The sequence below is a fragment of the Malaclemys terrapin genome, chromosome 7 (genome assembly GCF_027887155.1).
Source record: "Malaclemys terrapin pileata isolate rMalTer1 chromosome 7, rMalTer1.hap1, whole genome shotgun sequence".
NCBI lineage: Eukaryota > Metazoa > Chordata > Testudines > Emydidae > Malaclemys > Malaclemys terrapin.
The window spans coordinates 25514159-25537624 of record NC_071511.1 but is presented as its reverse complement, the minus strand read 5'-3'; the positions used below and the strand labels follow the sequence as shown (position 1 = coordinate 25537624).

Below are 23466 nucleotides of genomic sequence, written 5' to 3'. Positions count from 1 at the left end.
TGACTATACACTGTAACAGCCAACTGGCAAATCCTCATAAGAACTCCCACATCCATCATTTATGATAAACTATAGTTTGAGCTGCCTAATCTTGTTCTTTGCCACTGCTACTTCCACACCATGTGGTGTCAGCACACACAGTAATTGTTTCCATCCCATAATGCAAAAAATACATTGTCCACCATAACACTTGACAGTCTCTCAATTTTTCGCCATTTGGCAAAGCACTGAATTGGTATTGATGTCCTTTGGGGCTTAAACTGCAAAAGGTCAGATATCCAAGCTATCCTATCTCATTGAAGAGTTTAAGAAGAAGTTTGTGGAAATAAAAAACAAGAAGATGAGTATTAAACTGGTCTCAGTGCCCTTTGATAAAGCCAATCCAGCTCCACCTACAACCACCACTCCAGGATTCTTAGAAGATGAGCAGGAACCAATAGCTTTTACTCATGGGGTACGACAGTTAATACATCTTATTTGGGTCAGTCACAAGGGAAAGGAGGGTGGGGGAGAAAGACTCAGTGCCCAGCCTCAGATGCATTTATGACTCTTGACTTCTCACCTCTTTTATCTCACTATCCACACCCTTCAAGCCAACACTCGTTAAGTTTCTCAGGGACTTAATACTGTCGACTCAGTCATCAAGAAGTAGGATGAGAAGGTTCTTTAAAGAAGATTCTCTGAGAAAAATGGGTTTCATTCTTATGGTCAAAGATGAAAAAAAGACTTTGAAGTACCTCTAGTAGGATAGCTTGATTTGGTGAAAAGGGACTCTTCTTCCAGCAAGGTCAACTGTAACCTTAAATGATTTCTATGTTGAACCCCACTGTAGTATCAGCCTGTTTAATCTTGCAACTAAAAGTGTGCCATCAATACCAAAGTGACAACTGCAACTTTTTTTTTAAATCTGATACATCTTGTGAGATACAAATTCAAGCAAATGACTAAATATGAAGACCACAATTCTAGACAGCTACACTATACATCAGTATATTGCCAAAGCTATTCCTATTTATTCATCACATCCAAGAGGTTAAAATCTGGTCTCTGTTACAGCTAACAATGCCCAATAAAGAGAATAGGATGTTTCATGGGTATAAACACAGCAGAATCTGATCCCTGGGGTCTTATAGTTCAGCCTATTTCTGTAATAATCAAATATTAAAACCAAAACTCTACATACAATGTGACCCAAGAGTGGAATCTATGAAAGATGAGACCTTTAGAAAACTGGGTTTTTTACATTTTTGTATTTTAGGGCAGCATAAGAGTTAGTAATGTGTCTTACCTGTAATTGGAATCAGCTTCCAGTGTATTCCAACCTCGCCTATATTATTTGAACTAGAATGTTGTCTGCGATAAGCATGTTCAATAGGAGTGCTAGGACACGGGCTGTAGTCATCAAAGCTACTAACACTTCCAGTACTTGGTTCCTAAAAAAAACAACCACAACCCCTCAGTTCAAGACTATGATGCATCCTTAACACAAGTATTAACCTTTGCCATCTCAATAGTAGGAATGTAGATAAGATCACCAATCTAATGGAATTTTTGCTTTTAAGTTAATCAAATCTGAACACAGGCAGAAATATTTCACCGTAAGTATTTCTATCCTTGATGACAGAACATCAGCAAAGGTTCTGAAGTGACAAAAACAGTGTCTTTCTCCATAGTAATTCAGAATGCCATTTTAGGCACATTTGCTAGATGGTCTCTCCCACCTCCCCCCACGTTTCAAGCATTGTGAACCATCTATAAGTGGATTGCTCTCTTGCTTTCCTTAAGGAGGTAGCTTCAGTCAGCTGACAGCCAAGGCAGGAGAGACACACCTCTCTCAACTAGTTGATGACTTTCAGAATTTAACTCCAATTTATACAATCTGTACTTCCTAGTTAGATTCCAGATTGGGACAAACTGGGTGAATTCATTCAAGAGAGTAGTGATTATCTGGTTTCACCAACACAGTTGTCATTGGAGCAGCATTTGCTGTACTGAATGAGATACACCACATGTTGTGATAGGCATATGCATAGGACAAATGAATCTGGAAAGGCATGTTGTGTGGGGTTCACTCTTAATGAGCCTCTGCACAACACCTTCAAAAGACAAGCCTGCAAACTTAAATTCATAACTCTGCTAGACGTGAAGACTAGGACTACATGATATTGCTTTTAGCGACACAACTGTGTTGCTACAGCCGTGCCGCTAAAAGGCGCGCCGTGTAGCCGCTGTTTGTCGGCTCTCCTGCTGATAAAAAACCTCCACCCCCAATGAGCAGTGTTAGCTGTGCAAAACGTTCCAGCGCTTGTTGTCTGCAAAACTTTTGTCTTTCGGGTTGTGCGTGTGTGTGTGTGGTTTTTTTTTTTTTTTTAAGTACTTCTGAAAGACAAAAAAAATTTTGTCGTTCAGTTGCTAGTGTAGACATCGCCTAAAAATCATGGTCTCCACAGAGACTATTTTTGGGCTCATTATAGAAATTTGTAACCCACTAACCTTCCTTTGTCCTACAGCTTCAGAGGTGTTAACTGCCTACTTGAAATTAAGTAGTTTCTTGCACAGCTTTAACCCCTTATGCTTAACAATGTTTCCCACCTTGCATTTAACTGTGACACTCTGGTTTCCTTTTGCAGACCTGAAGATGAGCTCTGTGAAGCTTGAAAGCTTATCGTCTCTTCCACCAACTGAAGTTGGTCTAGTAGAACTTACTACCTCACCCACATGTCACTTATATCCTGGGACCCACACAGCTACAACACCATTGCAAACAGATTCCGATTGTCAGAACTGCTTACATAAGTGTTATTTACAAATAGGACCAAAATTCCTGGGAAACTTAACTAGAAGATCCTTGGACTGGAACTCTCAAGACCCTACAATCAAAAGCTGTACTGAGAGGAAACTCCAACTTTCATACAATAATGGTCTAGGGAAGTATGCATGGGCCACTTACAGGCTGCTCAGATTCTCTGTAGGCCCAGGTGGTCATATTTTGGGAGAGAGTTCTAGGGTGAGATTTTCAAGAGCTTAGCACTGGCCTAACTGCCCCACTGAAAATCAATGGCAGTTTTTCCCACCCGGACTTCAATGGGAGCAGAGTCAGGCCAACGCTGAACCGTTTTGAAAAATGTCATGCTTAATCCCAATAAGACATGGAAGTCCATCCACTATACATGCTTCCTTAATATATACTTGAATGCCTCTAGCAAAGTGGTTCTCAAACTTTTGTACTGGTGACCCCTTTCACATAGTAAGCCTTTTATTTTTTTTAACCACCATTATAAATGCAGGAGGCAAAGCGGGATTTGGGGTGGAGGCTGACAGCTCACAACCCCCCCATGTAATAACCTCGTGACTCCCTGAGGGGTCCCAACCCACAGTTTGAGAATCCATGCTCTAGCAGTAACTGAATAGGAAGTGGACTGCTATTTCCAGGGGTCAGAATTTAAGACAGATGAGGAGTCTGAGGGAAGGTCTACCCTTGAAGTGGAGCAGCGTTTTAGAGAAGATGCCACTACGCCAACAGGAGAGCTTCTCCCATCAGCATAGTTAATTCACCTCCACGAGAGGCGGCAACTATGTTGACAGGAGAAGCCCTCCCACTGACACAATGCTGTCTGTACCAGGGGCCTGGTCGGTATAATTGTGTTGCTAACACCCCTGATGTAGTTACCCCAATGTAAATTTATATAGTATAGATCTGGCCGCAGATCCTGAATTTCTCAACTATGGAGATGCAGATAAGACTTCAGGGACATCTTATTTCCTGTTTGAATGTGTCCAACTTCAACTTCTAGCCATTGGCTAGTGTTATACCTGTCTCTGCTAGACTGAAGAGTCCATTATCAAGTATTTATTCCCCATATAGGTACTTATAGCCTAACCAAGTCAACCTTTCATGTTCTTTGTTAAAATAAACAGACTGAGCTCCTTGAGTCTATCATTATAAGGCATGTTTTCTAATCTTTTAATCATTCTCATGGCTCTTCTCTGAACCCTCTTCAATTTATGAACCTTCTTATTGAATTGTGGACACTAGAACTGGACACATCTGACTGGGGAGCACATTAACCTGCCCACAGAAAACTGACTGCAGGAGTAAACAGGGAGAAGAAAGATCCTTTGTGCCTTAGCATTTTGGAAGGCAGCGTTTAAGGACTGTACAATACCCTTCCCAGCTGGATCTAGGAACTTGGGCCCCCAGCCTCTCCTTACTGTGCTTCCAAATGTAGCAGGCCTCATCCCAGCAGGATCCAATGCCATCCCAAGGGGATGGTAATAGGTTGACCACAGTGGATCTCTCCATTCTCTGGAGATAAAAAGAGGTGACTAAGCAGGAGGGGCACACAGGGCCCATTATATAATCATTACTATGCCTGCTCCTATAAAATATAACCCCTGATACTCCACAGAGAAGCCACACCACCATGAATCATCTAAGAGGCTGAATAAAAATGTCTGATCCCTGCAAGAGGTAGAAAGATGGACTGTTAGTGAGGGCGGGTTCCAACCTGGGGTGAAAAAGACAAATTATAGACTGGTGTCTTTTGGTAACAGGCAGCTACCTGCTTAAGCAAAGGAACAGCAACCATATTATTGGAGCTCCCCCACAAGCACGATGAAAAACTAGGACAGAATAGATTGAAAATGAGATATACCTCTAGCCTCAAAAGGTTCTCTTTAGTTATTTTTTTGAAAGGAAAGGAATGGGCCTAATAGCCGAGAGCACATATCCAAAAAAAAGTTGGTGTACAGAAAACTTGACTTTTCAGTATGGTTCCTGGGAAATATAAAAGCTCCAAGATGTGGAGAAACAAATGCCTAAGAACAGAAGTCTTGCATGCAATTTATAGGAACTAAATGATTAAAAAATTCTCACAACTGTAAACACTGTACACTTAATCAGCATCCTAGCAATACTGGATTTTTCCCTTGAAGATACTTACTTTTAAACGCAGCGTGTGGTCAATGCCTACTTCACTAGCAGAAAGCCTTAAGTCAACATCAGTAGGATAGGCTAAGCATGTTGCTTCAGTTTCCAACATCACTGGGCTATGTGGATCCTTAAAGTTTACATTTTCAGCTTGTGCAATATTAGGAAGCACATGTTCTTCCTTATCCTGTGCTGGAATGGATTCGTATTCGTGTTTTAGCCTTAAATCCTCTATTTCATCAGTGTCCAATCCTAAAGCTTGGTTTACAGACCGTGCCAATGATGAATCCAAGTGTCCTGCACTAGCTAGTGTTTCTAAGAGCAACTTAATGAGACCATGTGTGTCTGTAACTGCAGGGTCCGATACATCTTGTTGTCTCAAGTCAGTATCATGTCCCCCGAGACCGGTAATTATTGAGAAAACAGACTGTGGCGATTCTGAAGTTCTTCCTCCTTTAGAGGGAAAGGGAATGGGAGGGGAAAAAAAGCCATTCAATACCAAGTCATCTTTCTAAGCCGTCCTCCCAGGCTCCAGAGTAAATTCCCATAGTTCACATGCAGAGAAAATCTGGACTAATCTGGGTGAATAAGGGAAGAGAGGGGACAGCAATTTCCTAGGACTGCGAGTCTACCCCCAGATCTGATCAGCCCTATTTCAGACCACTTTGCACAATGCCATTTTATTTTACACAACAGAAAAAAGGATTAATGTTGCATTAATTAATATTACTGTAATAGCATCAGAAAATAAAGAAGTTACAGTTCTCTTAAGGTTAACTTGGCAACATTACATATCCTATATATTTTATGGCAACCTTGCAAAATACTAACTTGCTCACTTGCTGGGAGGGAAAGAGTGAGCAAAGAAATTAGTTCTCCCTCCCTAACCCCATTATTACATTAAAAGAAGATGAGTAGATCATCATAACAACTTAATAGCCCAAGCACAATTTTACAAGTTTATTTAATGATATAAAATTACTGTCCCTATTGACACAGGCAAAAACCAAGGAATTAGTAATCTTATTCCATTTATTCCTTGCCCCAGTTCCCATACCCCCAAATTATGGGGTGTTAGTTGACTTTTATTTATTTATTTTAAAATAAAGAAGTAAACCAAAAAATGTTAAACTACTTCAAATATCTGACACTTTAGCTATTTTACCAGTGCTGCACTTGCAGAGATTAGAAAATGTTTTTTCTGGAGTTCATAAATTAAGGCATGTCTATACCAATTAGACGCAATTTGGCACCAATAACCAAACTTCTCTGGTCTTTAGAGCTCAAAACTAACCTGTACAAAACCTAGTTTAAATTATTTTTTAAATCAAAGGGTTTTCAAAACAAAAACCTCACTTTTGGACCTAGAGAAAGCATAGAAAATACACCCCAAACAGGAGAAAGTTAAAAAAAAAAAACAAAAAAAAACACACAACAGTAGGATTTAGCCAAAAAGGATGTTGTGGGATTGTGATTTATTTGCATTTCTATTTGGCCCTAATCCTATATTTTACACTGATCTCAAAGAGAAGGAAAGGCTCCATAAATCCCATTAGCAGCACTGCAGGAGTCCAACTCCTGTGGTTTCAGATTTACATCCTTATGATTCCCATAGCAAGCCAGGAGGCAGACTATCCACAGATCAGGGACTGAAGGGAACTAATGCCATCCTTATCCTCTCCAAGGAGTGGAGAGAAAAAGGGGATGGAGGAGAGGAAAAAAAGTGAGCTACCGCTGGCAACACCAGGAACTTCAATTGCTGTAGAAAGTGCATGTGTGCCAAGCAGGCCAAGAGGTGCTTTAAAAGTAAAAATTAGACATTGCAGCACTCTCCAGGAATCAAAGCCTTTTTAGCAAACCTGTGATCTATTATCTTGTGCCAACAAGGTAAAAGGTGCAGAGAAAAGTGCCCTATGCTCATTTGTTTTAGGTGTGTGGGGACAACAATAAAAACAGAACCCATGAATGTGAGAATTAATTGCAAGCTTATTTCTGGTTAACATTCTTTCCAGGAATGCAACATTCAGCAACACTAGATAAGTGCATTAGTTAAGCTTCTGCCAAGATAAATTAAATAGCTAACAGCGCTGGTGTCAGTTATATTGAACTTCGGTGTTTTAAACATCAAGAGGAATGACGGCAGTGCTTGCCTCTCTAAGCTACTGTTTCAGTTTGTCTGCACATTCAGGGAAATACTACCACCACGCTGGAACCATAAAGGGATAGACACAATTATTTAAAATTCTACAGAAAATATTAGGATATCAAAAAGCTTTATAAAGACTCTAAATGCACAGAATGTGTGGATATCTACAGCCTCCAAAATATATCCTTTTATAAGCAAACTCTCTAAGAGGTCACTGGTCGTATTTCTAGAGCTGCAGAACATCAGCAGCATCTGTGGAAGTCAATGGCAGTTGCTTGTGCTCATGGCTGCTAGAAAAAGTCAGGTCATATATATTTATAAAGGTGTCCAATGACAATCACCCCTTTATTTATGAATCTTTCACACTAATCATTTATGAATGAAGGAACTGTGCATAAAAAACAGCACTAAGCAACAATGAAGTTATTCCAATGGTCTTAAGCACTAAAGGCCTAAAGCACTTCCATTTCAAGTTTTCAATATAATTTTACTATTTAAAAAGTGAGTTCTAAATGAATTACTTTTCTTACCTTCATACTGGCAACTATTTTCTGAAGATTCACTCATTTTTAAGTGCTTCCGCAGATTTTCAGAGTGACTGTGTAGTCTTCGTTTCAGTCCACTTTTGTTTCTAGTGTCTTCTGTATCAGATTCTCCACCTACATTTTTTTTCTTGCACTGAATTAAATTAATCAGTTCTTTGAGTCTATCAGGATCATAGTCCCCAGGATGAGGGGGTTTTTGCTTGGCAGCAGCACCATCACATTTAGAACCATTTCTTTTCCCAGTTTTTGCATTTGCGAAGTCAGTTTCTTCTTCTGGGGCTTCATAATCTGAAATGGGACTGAACTGCTGAACTTTCTGATTTCCCTCCATTAATTCTTTTGCTTTAGAAACAGGTAGTTGATAGGCTTCAGCACCAAAGATGTAATTACGCAAGCAGCTGTCAATATGGGATTTGTTTTTTGGAGCAGGATATAGAAATTTTCTGTCATCCAGCCGTGATTCATAAGGGTATAATACAAATTCCCTATATTTGCTAGACCCACTAATGCTTCGCTTCAAATATTCGTTTATATGCTTTTCCACAACAGTATTGAAGTCTGCAGTAGTGTCTTTACGAGACTGAATTAAAGCGAAGTGTAGTGACTGAATGAACTTCATGAGCTTTGGCATTATCTCATGGTTTTCCTGCAGTACTGATGTAGCTGAACTTTTCTGTGCTGTGAAGGGAACATTTTTTTGTGCTGCGATGGAAGGAAAGAGAGCCCATGATTAAAACAAGTAATTAAGAAAGCTGTGACAAAAATATATGACTGCTAAACTATTACACTTTCAATTTTTCTGGTGACTATCTGTGACAATTATAGCTATGGCAATATTATCTAAATCCAGTCTTTAGCTTGATGATTTTTCCTGAGGTAATCTACTTACACACACACACACACACACACAAAAGACTAGAGACATTTATTGAACATGAGTAGATCATCCTATTTGCTATCTTTCTGTAGTGAAGACTTCCCCCCCCACCTCCCCTATTTTTCACTCCTGAAAATAAAAAAGATGACAGTCTGATTAACATGATCAGACTAAAGGTCTTTATCACCACTTGTCGCCTTTCTATGTACACTTTTATACTGTTCTCATCACCATGGCAATGAAGGCCTTCCTCCATTCTCCAACTATTCAAGCAATGCCCCAATTCTTGGAAGTTAAAATCCATAAGGTCAATTAGCCGTTGCTTTGAGAACAAACCAAACCCAAAACTAAGTCTCAGAAATGTTCAAAGAAGCCAGGACACAATGAAAGGGGGGGGGGGGGGAGGAGGGAAGTAAGATTTTTCACAGTACATGGCACACAACTCAGATGCCAGCACCTGCTATACTAACTTCTTTCAGCCTGTCTGCCATGGATGAATCACTTCACCCAAGACTGAGGAATATCTCATACTCTTACAGCTTCCAAGTTCCTTTTTGAGAATAAAAGTTGCCAAATCATCAGTTAAGACCAGTCCTAATTAAGATTTCTCAATTAGAAACAGAAATTGGAGACTTCACCTACCAGGTCAAACTCTTTGACAAGTCAAAGACGACAAAAATCAAGGCATGAGAGTAGAGATACAGGGTACAAAATTTAAACCCTGGATTCAAACATTCCCTAGCTCAGTTTGAAATCCAGCCCTTTCTAAGTTTTAGTCCATTATCATGGAATTGATGAAGTCACCCATCACAGGGTGAAGCTCTTCATTGTCAGTTTAATTTTCAAACCCACCTAACCTCTGTAAAAAGATCTGATCTTCCTTAGGTTTTTTTTTTTTTTTTTTTTTTTAAATAGGAAAAAAGTTAAATTTTGTAGCAGGCATCGTTAGCAGAGTTTGAATTCTGAACCTTCAGCACTACAGCGTAGACTTCTGCCACTTGAATTACAGGACTGCTATTCTGTCTTGCAGCAGAAGGCTGTTATTCCAGAGGTGGTATAGCTTGCTGCCATCGTTTGCTGGGTGGTTGGGAGGAGTTTGGGGGGAGTGTCTGCCCTGTGTGATGCCCCTAGGAAGGAGAGGGATGAATGCTGGGACCATGTGCCAGATCCAGCCCAGCGTAACTTCCTTCCAAGAGCACCTGTAGGTGAAGGCTGGAGAAGTCCCATGCCTTCCCAGCACAATGTTTGGTTGTAACAGCTGTTTCTTTGATGGCAGCATGTTCATGTTCAGTTATTCTGGCATGCTGCCAGCATTTTCTTGAGGAACACAAAAGAAGGAAAATGGCAATTTTTAACAGTGTATAACAGTTGAATCTGAATGGAATTTCATAGGACCCCCCCCATATAAAAAAAAAAAAGCCTCTCCAGCTTTCTCTTTGCTGAATTTCCATGACTTGCTACAAATAACAGGTATTGGAGCTTCCAAAAACAGATGCGAGAATCTTTTATAATTGTTAGGCAATCTAAGTATAGAAGCCTATGTATTATTGTTAAAGCAGTACAAGCATTAGATGAGTACTTGGGAACTTATAACTCTAAAGAAAAAGTCGTATACTTGAAATATGTAGATTGCAAAGTCAAGGACTCAAATTTAAGAAACTCCAGACTATTTCCTCAAGCATACCAGATTTTCCTTTAGATTTGTAAAATTGCAATTATCTATCTAGTATTTGCGTTGCTTTTACGTTAATTAAAATTTACAATATGCAATACAATAGACCATCGTCCAGTTCTACAATACATGCCAAGATAATTAAAATAATGGATAAAAGTTCTTTCCCCTCCTTCATCCAGTTTATCCCCAAATGTTCAGGGAAAAGAGATGGAACTTGTCAGTATGTTCAGTAGACTAACAGATCTGGAATTTGATATACCATGGTCAGACTAGATGATCATAATGGTCCCTTCTGACCTTAGAGTCTATGAGTTTCTGTGTAGAGCCCTGACAGGTACATTCCCCCCCGGAAAGAAATGAAAAATTCCAGGTTTTAAAGAGTTATATTATTCTGAAAAATTGTCTGCAATTCACTTATTGAAAAATATTCTAATGCTTTTTGGAGCTAATCCATCTCTAATATAGCTTTGTCTGTTGTGTGGTGTGCAGCAATCATTGCTTATTACTTTAATTACAGTAGGCTCACTGTTACAAAAAAGGTAAAAGGGAGGGCAATATCTACCTGTTGTGTCTCAACATTTATTGTATTTATGCTCTATTTGAGGAAGAGACTATCATACACATGCACAGTACCTAGCCCAATGGACCTTTGGTCCCCAGCTGGTACCTTTATGGGCTAGTACAATATAAATATTAATAAGTGATGGGTCCTGGGGAGGGAGGAAAAGTCAGAGAGACTAAAAGTTTCAATGTGGATAAAATTTTCCCCCTTATTAAGCAGTAATAAATCACTAGGACCAGATGGTATTTACTCAAGAGTTCTGAAGGAATTCAGACATGAAATTGCAGAACTACTAGCTGTGGTATTTATCACTTACAGTCAGCTGTACCAGATGAGTGGAGGATAGCTAATGTGACACCATTTTTAAAAAAAAGCCTCCAGAAGGGATACTGGCATTATATACTGGTAAGGGTAACTTCAGTACTAGGCAAATTGGTTGAAACTATAGTAAAGTACAGAATTAGACACACAGATTAACATAATTTATTGGGGAAGAGACAATACTGCTTTTGTGAAGGGAAAATCTGCTTCACCAATTTATTAGAATTCTTTGAGGGAAATCAACAAACGTGTGCACAAGGGTAATCCAGTGGATATAGTGTACTTAAAATTTCAAAAATACTTTGAGAACATCCCCTCACCAAGTTAAACAGTCATGGGATAAGAGGAAGATCCTCTCATGGATCAGTAACTGGTTAAAAAACAGGAAACAAAAGGTAGGAATAAATGGTCCATTTTCAGAATGGAGAGGGTAAACAGCAGGTTCCCCAAAGATCTGTACGGGGATCTGTGTTGTTCAACATATTCATAAAATGATCTGGAAAAAGGTGGAACAGCGAGGTGGCAAAGTTTGCAAAGGATACAAAATTTCTCAAGATATGCAAGTTCAAAGCAGACTGCTAAAAGTTACAAAGGGAACTCACTAAACTGGGTGGCTGGGCAACAAAATGACAGATGAAATTTAATGTTGAGAAATGCAAAGTAATGCACATCAGAAAACAATCCCAGCTACACATGCAAAATGATGAGGTCTAAATTAGCTTTACAACTCAAGAAAGATCTTGGAGTAACTGTGGATAGTTCCCTGAAAACATCCACTCAACGTGTAAGCGGCAGTGAAAAGAGCTAACAGAATGTTGGGAACCATTAGGAAAGGGATAGATAAGACAGTAAATAACAGTGCCACTATAGAAATCCATGGTAGGCCCACACCTGGAATACTGTATGCAGTTCTGCCCCCACCCATATCTCAATAAAAGGTATCAGAAATGAAGGTATAAAGAAGGGCAACAAAAATTATTAAGGATATAGAAGTGCTTCCATACAAGGAGAGTTTTAAAAAACTGGGACTGTTCAGCTTAGGGGGAGGAGGGGGCGGGGGGGAGACAAAAACAAAAAAGAGAGTCGACTAAGGGGGATATGATAGAAGTCTATAAAAATCATGAATGGTGTAGAAAAAAAGTGAATAAAAAGCATTATTTACCCATTCACATAACACAAGAACTACAGGTCATTAATAAGCAACACGTTTAAAAAAAAAGGGGGGGGGGGGGAAGAGTACTTCTTCACACAACATATAGGTTGACTATGGAACTCACGGCAAAGGGATGTTGTGAAGGCCAAAACTATAACTGGGTTCAAAAAATAACTATACAAGTTCACAGAGGATAGGTCCATCAATGGCTATTTACCACCATGGTCAGGGATGCAACCCCATGACATAGGTGTCCCTGAGCCTCTTGACTGCCAGATGCAGGACTGAACGATAGGGGATGGATCACTTGGTAATTGTCCTGTTCATTCCCTTTGAAGCATCTGGCATTGGCCAGAAGACAGGATACTGAGCTAGATAGACCACTGGTCTGACCCAGTATGGCCATTCTTATGTTGGGTTATGAAATACCACTTTTTATTAAAGGGTCCATTTCTAGTAGTTATTTTGACCCACATGTATGCTTTTGGAGGCAATATAAAATGAATTGGAATAACAATGAAAAAGTTTATATGGTAGTGGGGAACTAGCTATACCCCTTAGTGCAGCAGGCTGGCAGTGTACGTCTGTGAACCCACTGTGTTTGGCTATGGTATTTTCCTGACAAAGATATAAGGAAGTCATTCATCTCCCTGATACTTACATGGACTACTCTAGAATGTAAAGGCATCTAAGGGGTAGGGTGAGGTAGGAACCCTGGCTTGAGCTGAACCATGATATTTGGTTATTAATTCATTTGTTAAAGTAAAAAGCAAGGGAAAGGCTGGATTTTACTACGTTAATGTGTGGACTATTTCAAAGCAAGTTGTGAAGAGTACATGCTCAATAAGTAATACTAGAAGCAGAAAAGTTTCAGCTCTGAATGGTGGATTTTTTTAAGTTACGTTCCAGATGTAGCTATTAAAGTTCTACTAAGTTCAGTTCCTTTTAGTGGTATTAGTGATAACTGATTATCCTAGGCTTCTCTCACTGAACATTTTCTTTGCTCAATTATTGAATTGAGAACATGATTTGTCCCCCAGTGCATAACTTCAAGTAACCAAATTAACGGTGTTACATAGTGCCCTACAGCTATATTTTGTCCTTTATGTTTTATGGGTCAAAACTAATAGATAATTTAAGTGTGTAGCTGTAATGATATATCTTAATAAAAGGTAGTCTTCAAGGACAGATGGATAGCTAGTTCTACTGGAACTTAGTGGAAATAAATATTGCTCCCTTTCATAAAAGAGAACAGAAAAAACTGAACTATTGTACTAAGTAACAAAAGAGTAAAAAGGCTTATTTTAGTGCTAGCCCTGCAATCACCGATATCTAAATCAATCCATGTTCTTTCATGCTCATGCATTATGAACAGCAACCCTGACCTAAAACTAAGCTATGTAGATGAGCACCTCAACTGCATGTTAACTGTATCTAACCAAAGAAGGCAATCAGAAGTCAATGGACTTACTTGAAGTCACTATACCTCTAGGTTCCTGAAATAGAAACAATGCCTGTAGAATGCGGGACCTTCCAGTTTGGTGCTCTACCAAAAAAAAGAGTAATAGAATTATGTAATTTGTTAAGAGGAATACAGTTATATTTCAAAAGACCATTAAGTATTTTAAAAAATTACATACCATATGGGGATGTCATTTGCCAAGGAGAAAGAAGGAAGAGATAGCCTCTGTCCCCAAGTGGTTTAACAAGAACCTGTGTTTTCAAGCAAAAAAAGTATATCTAGTATGCACCAAAAAAGATTAGGAGAGTCATTTGTTAATGGTAACAAGCTCCAATGTATCACTGGCACTGAAAAACAATCCTCTTATGTCTGTGATGTGTTGCCAGGAAGCAGAGATTCTCTCCATTTTCTTGAAATTACAGAATTTTTTTTTCTTTTTAAACAAACAGAGTCAAACATGTTCTACTTACTAATTTCTCTTTCTCCAGTTTTTGAAGTAAGCCTTCCAAGTTACTTCCAGACCTTGTCTTTTCCACAATCTCATAAAGACTACAGTACATTCCACTCTTGCACACTAATTAAGAGGGGAAGGAAAAAAAAAAAAAAAAAAAAAAAAAGTCTTAAAAATTACGGTTTATACCCAGATGTTATTTTTAGTTCAAAAAGACAAGTGTTTACCTTCTTTTGCCCCTAGATAAGTTTCTTTATAGAACAATGCTGGTGCAATTTTCTTCTTTAGTGAATCAAGGCTCATAACAGTTTCAACGTTAAGCTTCTCAGGACTGAAATCAAAGAGAAAATGAAAAATCAGCTTCTCTTTACCCCATGATCCTAGTCTCATGAATTAAATAAAAATTGAAGGGTGTTTGGTTTTGTTTTTAAATACTCGTTTGAAAAACTAATTCCTTGAAACTAACAGGATTCAGGGAAGTTTTCTACCAGTGGAACGGGAATTGCACAGAAAAGCCTGTTGTCCCATTAAAAAAAAAAAAAAAAAAAAAAAAAAAAAAAAAAAACACACAACAAACCAAACACGTTTGTTTAAATCAAATGCATGTGTCAATTGACAATATTTTCCAGAGTGCTTAAGTAACTTAGAAACACAAGTTGGACTTTTGTTCCTAAGTAACTTGAAAATGTTACCTAATAAATTTAGATTAAATTTTAAAAATTAACATAAACTGGCCAGAATTCACCAGATTCTGCTAAAGATGGTTTTTAAGAATATTTTTCAACTTTGTTTTCAAATCAATACTTACAGTTTACATGGAAGGAAAGGACGTGTTGCAGATTTCAAAGCAGCATGGCATAAAAGCTTCCCTTTATTCAAAAGCTGACCTCTCCATAAGGTGTAGTTAGTCTTATCTAACAGAAGAGTGGGGGAAGAAAAAAAAATAAAGTAAAGCAGTTGTCTCAAGTGAAGATACACTAGTAAGAGACTGAAGCGAGAGAGGGACAAGTGTAGAGGCAGCCTGCCTAAGTTTTGGGACATTTTCTACTGCTGGTGGCAATGAAAAAAAGAGCACAGGCAATTTTTACTACCATGTCATCTTACTTTCTTAGGGTACATCTACACTACAGGGGGGAGTCGATTTAAGATACGCAAATTCAGCTACGTGAATAGCGTAGCTGAATTCGACGTATCGCAGCCGACTTACCCCGCTGTGAGGACGGCGGCAAAATCGACTTCTGCGGCTTTCTGTCGACGGCGCTTATTCCCACCTCCGCTGGTGGAGTAAGAGCGTCGATTCGGGGATTGATTGTCGCGTCCCGATGGGACGCGATAAATCGATCCCCGAGAGGTCGATTTCTACCCGCCGATTCAGGCGGGTAGTGTAGACCTAGCCTCAGACTAGATCTAGACAATATGATGGAAAACGTTAGCTTTGTCCTGTCTACACAGTGCTTCGGGTTGCTTGGGAATGCAGCCCAAAGCTGGTGGTAAACTCCATCTAAGGCTAAATACCGGCACAAGACCGATAGTCAACAAGTACCGTAAGGGAAAGTTGAAAAGAACTTTGAAGAGAGAGTTCAAGCGACCTCAGATCAGTGCTTCCACTAGTGGAGCTGCAGCAAAAACACCACCACCAAAAAAAAAAAAAAAAAAACATCAGTGTGGACAAAACTGAAGAGAAAAAGGCAAAGATAGGAGAGCGTGAAGTCTGCACAGAAGTAGCAGAGAAATAAAAGAAGTTGTCACTCGGGCTGAACAGCAAGGAGAAATCCCTGGATATTGTTCCAGTTGTTCCCTAGTGAAAGAGAAGATGCGTCTTTTCTGGGCATTGTAGAAAGCTGTAACTACTGGGGTTTAGGGAGGATTTCCCTCATTCCTAGGTGAAAAAGGATATTTAGCCATATAGACCTGACTCCAATCAACAGTTAAACTCTGACTTTGTTAAAGCTGTCTATTGCATTGAGGATAGAGGGATGGGAGTGCCAAGGGATACAAACAGTACTTCACAAACCTACTAGATCTTCTCCACCCTTCTCCATTTTCACTCCTAGTATTTTTGCTGAAATGGATAGCAGAGAAACTACTAGCTACAGTGACACATAATTCATTATTAGGCATCAGAGCGGATTCCCCATAGAAATAACTTGGGACTGTTCAGACTTCAAAGCTGTTTCCTGTTCTCTACAAACTCCAGAAAGCAGCACTGCTCCAAATCACATACCAAAAAGTTTCTTTCTAAAACCAGAGGGCTACATTTTTTAAAAATTAAAACTGGAAAGCTGCTGTAACTGAGGTGCCACTGAATAGTCACTGCAGTATTAGAATATTGTAGCTCTTAACTGTCTATTTACATATATTTTAAAGATACTGTAAAACAAATGTGCTTTGTCAAGTGGCATAGAAAAATCAATTGCTAGTTATGGAAGTCAGGAGGCTGTATTTCATTAGTATGACAAAAGAACTTTTTGTATCAACTGTCAAAGAACTTCAGCTAATAAGAGCAGGAAAGTTGCCTCAGACAACACAATCCCACCACAGGTATGGTTAGTGATTTTTTCAGTTTTTCTTGCAGTTTTGATACAATTCTGCAAAATATGCAGGAAGGCAGCATGTTTTCTTATATTACTATTTTGAGCCTCAAGTGTAATATGAGATAGGAAAAACTACCCCGTGGTTCCAACTGGCCACACCATAATGTCATCAACACTGATCCGTTTGTTTTTTACCCTTAGAGATCAATTACACCAAAGGTAATACCTACTCTTTATTCTCTCTAACTACAGTGACCCAAAACACGTTATCAAAATAAAGCACAGGTAAAGTGACTAAAAGTATTCCATGCATTTATTATAAATGCAAGAGTTCTAGTACAACTGATCCTTACCTGTGCTTCTGTCTGTATTAAAGCTGTTTGACCTAACAAAATATAAAACAAGACAAAAAAGTTAAACAGAAGCTTCTCTCAATATACAATTAACCCTGCCCCACCCCCACAACACCCACCCCCACACCCCCTTCAGATTTAGGATGTTTTATTAGTTGGCAAGTCTAACAGGACAGCAACACTGCAATCATGTATCCTCTGATCCTATGTTATCAGTTTGCTTACAAACAGGGTTTGTACTGCTTTATCCGTATCAATTTCTATGCCAATATAGTTAAAACAGTACAAACAACCCCTAGAGTGTATGCTGTTATACCAGTGTAGCTTTAGTGTGTAACTTATATGAATAAGTTATCCCAATTAAGCACCTTTTATAACAGTATAACTGCATCCACGGATATGTTTTAACCATATCTGTCAGGGCAGCTTCAGATACAGTTAAAAGCAATACAGAAGTTGCAGTTAGACTAGTGTGAGGAGAATATTTTAGTAGCCATTATATTTCAAGAGCAGTTAGGGTGACCAGATGTCCCGAATTTATAGGGTCAGTCTCGATTTTTGGGTCTTTTTCTTATATAGGCTCCTCTCCTCCCCCCCCCACCCCCAAAATCCTGATTTTTCACATTTGCTGTCTGGTCACCCTAGGAGCAGTAGAGAAGTTGGATACTCTTCACAACAATTCTAACCACAAAGGAAGACCACTGTACTTCTGATAGAGGTTTGGAGGAGCATACAACCAAGTGAGAAGGTGAACATTCCATGCCAGAGTGGGATCTGAAACCCTTTCTCCGTACCAGGTTGGGGAAGCATCTGAAAACCATGTCCTATGTGAATCCTTTAAGTTGTGGGTGGCAATTTCAAACTTTGGCAGATCAAGTCCAGAAATGCCTTTGCTGGGAATGATAATTCAAACTTTCTGCCTTCTGTCTCCAAAGAATTACCAAATTCTTAAGTAATTTGCACAAATAGACATACAATACTTTAAAAGGGACACCACTACTGAAGCTGGTCAGATACTTTAAGCCTACTTCTGTTTCAAAAGCCACAGAAGTTTACTATAATTGAAAGGGATCCATTTTTCAGTTTACTTTGTACACATTTTGTCTATAGTCTATTTCCTCTGTATAATAGGAGGTTTTCCCTGTTTGTGTTGCTCTTTCAGACAAGATTTTTTATTATTACAAAAGTGGAAGAACATATTATTGTAAGACCACAAACATTGGTGCAGGGCTTGCTGTTGGACAGAATACATAAAACTACTTTTAAATTTCTTTTTATACAAAGACTAGATTTCAAAATTGATTTTAATATTTTGTAAAATTTAGAAGGAGTTTTTACAGAAAATAAACATCCCTCTGGTTGGGCAGCATGGTTTTGAGGAGGGGAAGAAAAGCAACAAAACTATGTTCCGCACAGGTCACTGTGCTGCACAAAACAATACTCACAGCCTCTCATAGTAGGCTTGAAGGCTCTGAACAGCAAGCCCTCAATTTCCCCAGTATTAAATATGCACACATCACCACTGTTCGGTGATAGTAATGCTAAACTGAGTATGTTAGGGATTACAAGTCTGTTCAAGTTCAACACTGACATTCTCTATAAACCTGCATCCTACCTTACCTTGATGGGGGCAAAAACTTTGGTACTTGTACCATTTCATCCTTATAAGCAAATGAAACAACAGCATATGGACACACATGTCTTGGTCTTCGTCTTATTTCATCAAATCCATATTCATAAAAGTAGTACTAATAAAAGAAGCAAAAGCACAAATGTTAACTAAAATAGAAATATGTTCAATTTGTATTTTGCAAGTTTACCAAGAGCTGACGAATGGTTTCCAGTTTTTAGAAAATGTGCCACTAGTTTCACAGCCATCCCTCAGAAATCCTGTATTTTTATTATTAGCCAAAACAGTTTTAAATAATCCAGAAATAAATGCTTTTGAAGTATTAAATTATGCCAAAAATGAACAGCACAGTAGATTAGATTTTAAAAAGCATAAGCTAATTTTACTAACTGGAAGAAATATTTTCTATAAAGCCTAGTGTATAGAGTACAGACAAAAATGCAAATTCACACACATTTTGCAATCCAAATTATGTTGTACATTAAAAACCACCTACATTAAACAGAATATTAAGGTTTCAAAGTCAAGCACTCAAACGTTTCCTATGCAACCTTAATTCAGCCACCTTAGGCATATCTATTGTCACTCTTTAATTAGATCATTATATACTATTTTTCCTACAGGCACAAAGTTTTATTCAGTGCACAGGATGGACAAGCTGTAAGGATCAACCAAAGTTGTGTACTACAGGAGACTTATCTGCAGGACCCCAGCTTCCTTTGTTGCAGAAGTTTGAAGGTGTGTACTGAATGAAGCAAGGCACTACAAGAAGAAAAAGTATTGTGTTTAAGGGAGTTGACTACTGGCCAGAGAATTGGATTCTATCCCTTCTTCTGCCACAGAGTTCCTACGTAATGCTACACAAGTCACTTACAGGAAAGGTTGCTCATCCTGTGCAATAACTGTAGTTCAAGATGTGTTCCCCCTATGGGTGCTCAAATACCCATGTGCCTTCAATTAGCGATTTCAGTAGCAGTGCTTGTTTAATCTATGTATCTGCCCTACGCATCCTTGTGCCCCACACCTAGGCTACATAGGGCTGTGTGGGTGAACCACCCCTTAGTTCCTTCTCTACTGCAAAGTCCCACGAAGAAAACGCCAAAGCAGAGAGGAAGGAGGACAGGTAGTGGAACACCTATTGGGACACACATATATTGAAGAATTACAGTCACTGCACAGGGTTAAGTTTCCTTCTTTGAGTAGCGTCCTAATGGTGCTCCAATTCAGGTAACTGAGCAGTATCCCCAGGAGGAGAGTGCTTCGGATAAGAGTCTAGTACAGAAGACAGAACTACACTGCCCACTGCCACATCAGTTCTAGAGGCATGGACCAAGAGGCAGTGTTTGAAGAAAGCATGTATTGAAGACCACACACCAGACCTACAGATTTCAAGTATTGGAACATCTTTCAGGAAAGCCATAGATGTTGCCTGACACCTAGTGGAGTGGGACAGAACCCTAGCAGGAGGCTGGACATTAGCAACCTCATAGCACATGATAATAGATCCCAAAATCCACCTGGATAGTCTCTGGGTAGAAACAGTGGAGCCTTTACATCTGTTGGCAATGGAGACAAAATGGTTGACTTATGAAACGGTTTGGTCCTATTGAGATAAAAAGTGCCAGTGCTCTTCTGGACATCAGAGCAGGGGCAAAAAAACCCCCACAAAAACCAAAACCAAAACCTGCAGCGCAGCTGGAGCGCAGGTGCAGGGGGACCGACTGGGGGGGGGGAGGGGGAAGAGGGGGAGAGAAGGGGGCGGCCAGACCTACAGCAGGGGCACTGCCACACGGCCCCTCCCGCTGCGCCGCCTCCTGCCGCGCCGCCCTAGGATTGTTGTAAGCGGCATTCTGCCCAATCTGCCACCCCAAGCACCAGCTTGCTCAGCCGGTGCCTGGAGACGACCCTGCATCAGAGATATGGAAAAAAGCTTCCTGACCAGAGTTTGGGGGGGGTAAAGGGTTTGTGTAAAATGTATGGTTTGGTTCAGATGAAACTCCAATAATACCTTAGGAAGGAATTTGGGATGTGGAAATAGGGAAACTGTCCTTGAAAATACTGTAAAGGGAGGATCCACTATGAAGGCATCAAATTTCCCCAGTTCTTCAAGCCAATATAATAGCTATTAAAAAGGCTGTCTTTATGGCTATATTAAGCAGGTCACTATAGGTTCAAAGGAGGTCCTGGGAGACCTGAGAACTAGATTAAGATCCTAGACCGGAGCAAGGTCTTTTACTTGAGGGAAGAGGTTCCCCAGTCCTGTAATACAGTGGCTCTCAAAAACTAGGGCCGCCACTTGTTCAGAGAGAGCCCCTGGCAGGCCGGGCTTGTTTGTTTACCTGCCACGTCCGCAGGTTCGGCCGACTGTGGCTCCCACTGGCTGCGGTTCGCTGCTCCAGGCCAATGGGGGCTGCAGGAAATGGCGCAGGCCGAGGGAGGTGCTGGCTGCCCTTCCTGCAGCCCCCATTGGCCCGGAGCGGCGAATCACGGCCAGTGGGAGCCACGGTCGGCCGAACCTGCGGACGTGGCAGGTAAACAAACCAGCCCGGCCTGCCAGGGGCTCTCTCTGAACAAGCGGTGGCCCTAGTTTGAGAACCACTGCTTTAATAAGCCTTACAGTTGTGAGGCAAGAGACTACAGAGAACCCTTACACTGGAGAATGGAAGGCTGATACTGTCGCCAGATGAAGCTTAACTGGGCTACCTTAAAAATCTGTTTTCTTCAGCTACAGCAGGTAATTCAGGATAAATGCAAGTAAGGAAAATTCAAGTGCAATTTGCTGATATTCACACCAATCGCAAAAAATATTTTTCACTTCTGAAGGTAAGAATCATGCTTAAAATTTCTTCCTGCTGTTTAACATTTGCTATACCTCTACCAGCGAACCATTGAAGAACCAGGCCTTGAGCTGGAGAATTTTTAGGTTGGGATGCAATTCACATCTTAAGATAAACAAAGCATGGAAGATTACCTGTTTTAATAGATTACTGAACAAGGAGACAATGTTTTATACAATGCTTATTTTGGTCACATAAAGACTATTGGGATAACTATCATTTGTCCTGCCTGATCTTGTTCTTCACCTTTAGAATCCAAAATGTTGAGAAAAATATGTAATTACAGGCCCCTTTGTCTAAAGGGGGAGAAAGGCATCTGCTGAAGGCTGAAAGCCACCTTCCCCGAACAGAACAGACAACACTTCCTATTTGTGGAAGAGGCAAAGAAAGCCACTTCCAGACAGTGCCACACATTCAGTGGTCTAGGATCAGTGGTCTAGCTCTCTTTCAGAGTCCTGGAAGAGGCCCCTGCTGAGAACATGGGCCATGATGTTTTGTATTCCAGGAAGGTGCACTGTTGAAATGTGAATACAATAGGCTATACACCAATTCCATAACTTTATTACTTCAGCACACAGACATATCTCCCTCTGCTCCATAGGTTAATATGAAACATGCAAACATCATTGTCCATCAAGATTTTGATAGACTTCCCTAGGAGGTAGAAAGTGGAAACAGGCATTTCTGACTGCCTGTAGTTCCTCCAGGTTGACGTGGAGACTGGTCTCCTGACGTAACTATGTCCCCGGGACTATATGGACACAGATGCACACCATCTGAGTAGCAACACATCCCATAGTATGGTGACCAACAGTACTGGCTGAAGAAACGTCTGTCCTGACATTGTTGTGATTCTGCCACCAGTCTAGGGAATCTTTCACCGGTCATGGAAAAGAAATCTGTTTAAAAATCAAAGCTGTCTATCCTGAGCCACCCTGAAAGCCGCAAAGATGTAACATTGCAGGATGAAGGTGCAAGCTGCCATGTGACACGGAAGCTGTAAACAGAATCCTACTGAGGTTTCAGGGTTCACTTGATTGCTCTTGACAACGTTGGATAAAGTTATGAATCTGTGCACAGGAAGATAGATTTTGCTGACTGCCAGGACCTAAAGATGTCCCTTATGTACTGTATTTTCCACTCAGGGGTCAACGTAGACTTTGACATTGAGCTGAAGGCCTAACTGCAGGAATAGCGATAGGGCCCTGTGGGTGGCTGACAGCACTTCCCCGTAAGACCAACCCTTATCTAAACAGCTGGCTGTTCATGGGAATACCACAGCTGCCACTAGACAAAGGTGAGCAGCCACCACCACTACAACCTTTGTGACAACTCTTGGAGTTGAGACTGAAAAGAATTGCATGGTATTGAGAGTGCTTCTGGCCTTTCACAAAAATGTAAGCCTGGTGTACCACAATTTGGAAATGTGTCTTGTAGGCTGAAAACCAGTCCCCTGAATTTAAGAATGATCACTGCCAGAGTCACCAGTCTGAATTTTTGGGACTTCACAAATTTGTTTAGGAATCTTAGATCTAAAGTACCAGTCTCCATCCTCCATTTCTCTTTGGTATGAGTAATTAACTCATTAATAGAAACCATTCCTCATGTAGAGCCAGGACAGACAACTGCTCCTAGCAAAGGAGGAATTTTATTTTTCTTAGTAGGAGCTCACGGAAGGGATCCCTGAAGAGGAATGGGGATGTGAAATGGATGGCACAGCCCAACGTAACCATCTCCAAAACCCATTTGTCTGTGGTAATCCAGTCCCATGCATGTTAGAAATGGGAGAGCTGGCTTCCAAATGAGGGGAGGGAGGCAGGCAGGCAAACTGTTGTAGCTGGCAAGCTAGAGTGAGGAGGCTTCACACCCTCAACCAGCCGATCAAAACTAGTGCTTTGATGATGAAGCTAGTTGTGTACTTAAACCAAATAGACTCATAGACTTTAAGGTCAGAAGGGACCATTATGATCATCTGGTCTGACCCCCTGCA

At 40.2% G+C, this 23466-nt stretch overlaps 2 protein-coding genes across 14 annotated transcripts in view; one reads left to right on the top strand and one right to left on the bottom strand.

Annotated features, from left to right (window-relative positions):
* Nucleotides 1–3932, top strand: part of CCDC66 (coiled-coil domain containing 66) — a 69783-nt gene extending 65851 nt beyond the window's left edge. The window contains exon 20 of the mRNA XM_054033357.1: nucleotides 2631–3932. The gene's annotated coding sequence lies outside the window, so the exon portion shown is untranslated. The remainder of the gene's footprint in view (nucleotides 1–2630) is intronic.
* TASOR (transcription activation suppressor) overlaps nucleotides 1–23466 on the bottom strand; it is a 61489-nt gene that overhangs the window by 13913 nt on the left and 24110 nt on the right. For 7 of the 13 annotated variants that reach the window (XM_054033348.1, XM_054033349.1, XM_054033350.1 and 4 more), the window contains exons 7-17: nucleotides 18630–18757; nucleotides 17010–17041; nucleotides 16137–16184; nucleotides 14931–15036; nucleotides 14350–14453; nucleotides 14142–14245; nucleotides 13850–13922; nucleotides 13681–13755; nucleotides 7607–8323; nucleotides 4944–5383; nucleotides 1289–1433 (exon numbers count right to left, since the gene is read on the bottom strand). In XM_054033348.1, the coding sequence (XP_053889323.1) occupies nucleotides 1289–1433; nucleotides 4944–5383; nucleotides 7607–8323; nucleotides 13681–13755; nucleotides 13850–13922; nucleotides 14142–14245; nucleotides 14350–14453; nucleotides 14931–15036; nucleotides 16137–16184; nucleotides 17010–17041; nucleotides 18630–18757 (1972 nt within the window). The remainder of the gene's footprint in view (nucleotides 1–1288; nucleotides 1434–4943; nucleotides 5384–7606; nucleotides 8324–13680; nucleotides 13756–13849; nucleotides 13923–14141; nucleotides 14246–14349; nucleotides 14454–14930; nucleotides 15037–16136; nucleotides 16185–17009; nucleotides 17042–18629; nucleotides 18758–23466) is intronic. The other 6 variants (XM_054033354.1, XM_054033355.1, XM_054033356.1 and 3 more) reach the window with 1 other exon arrangement.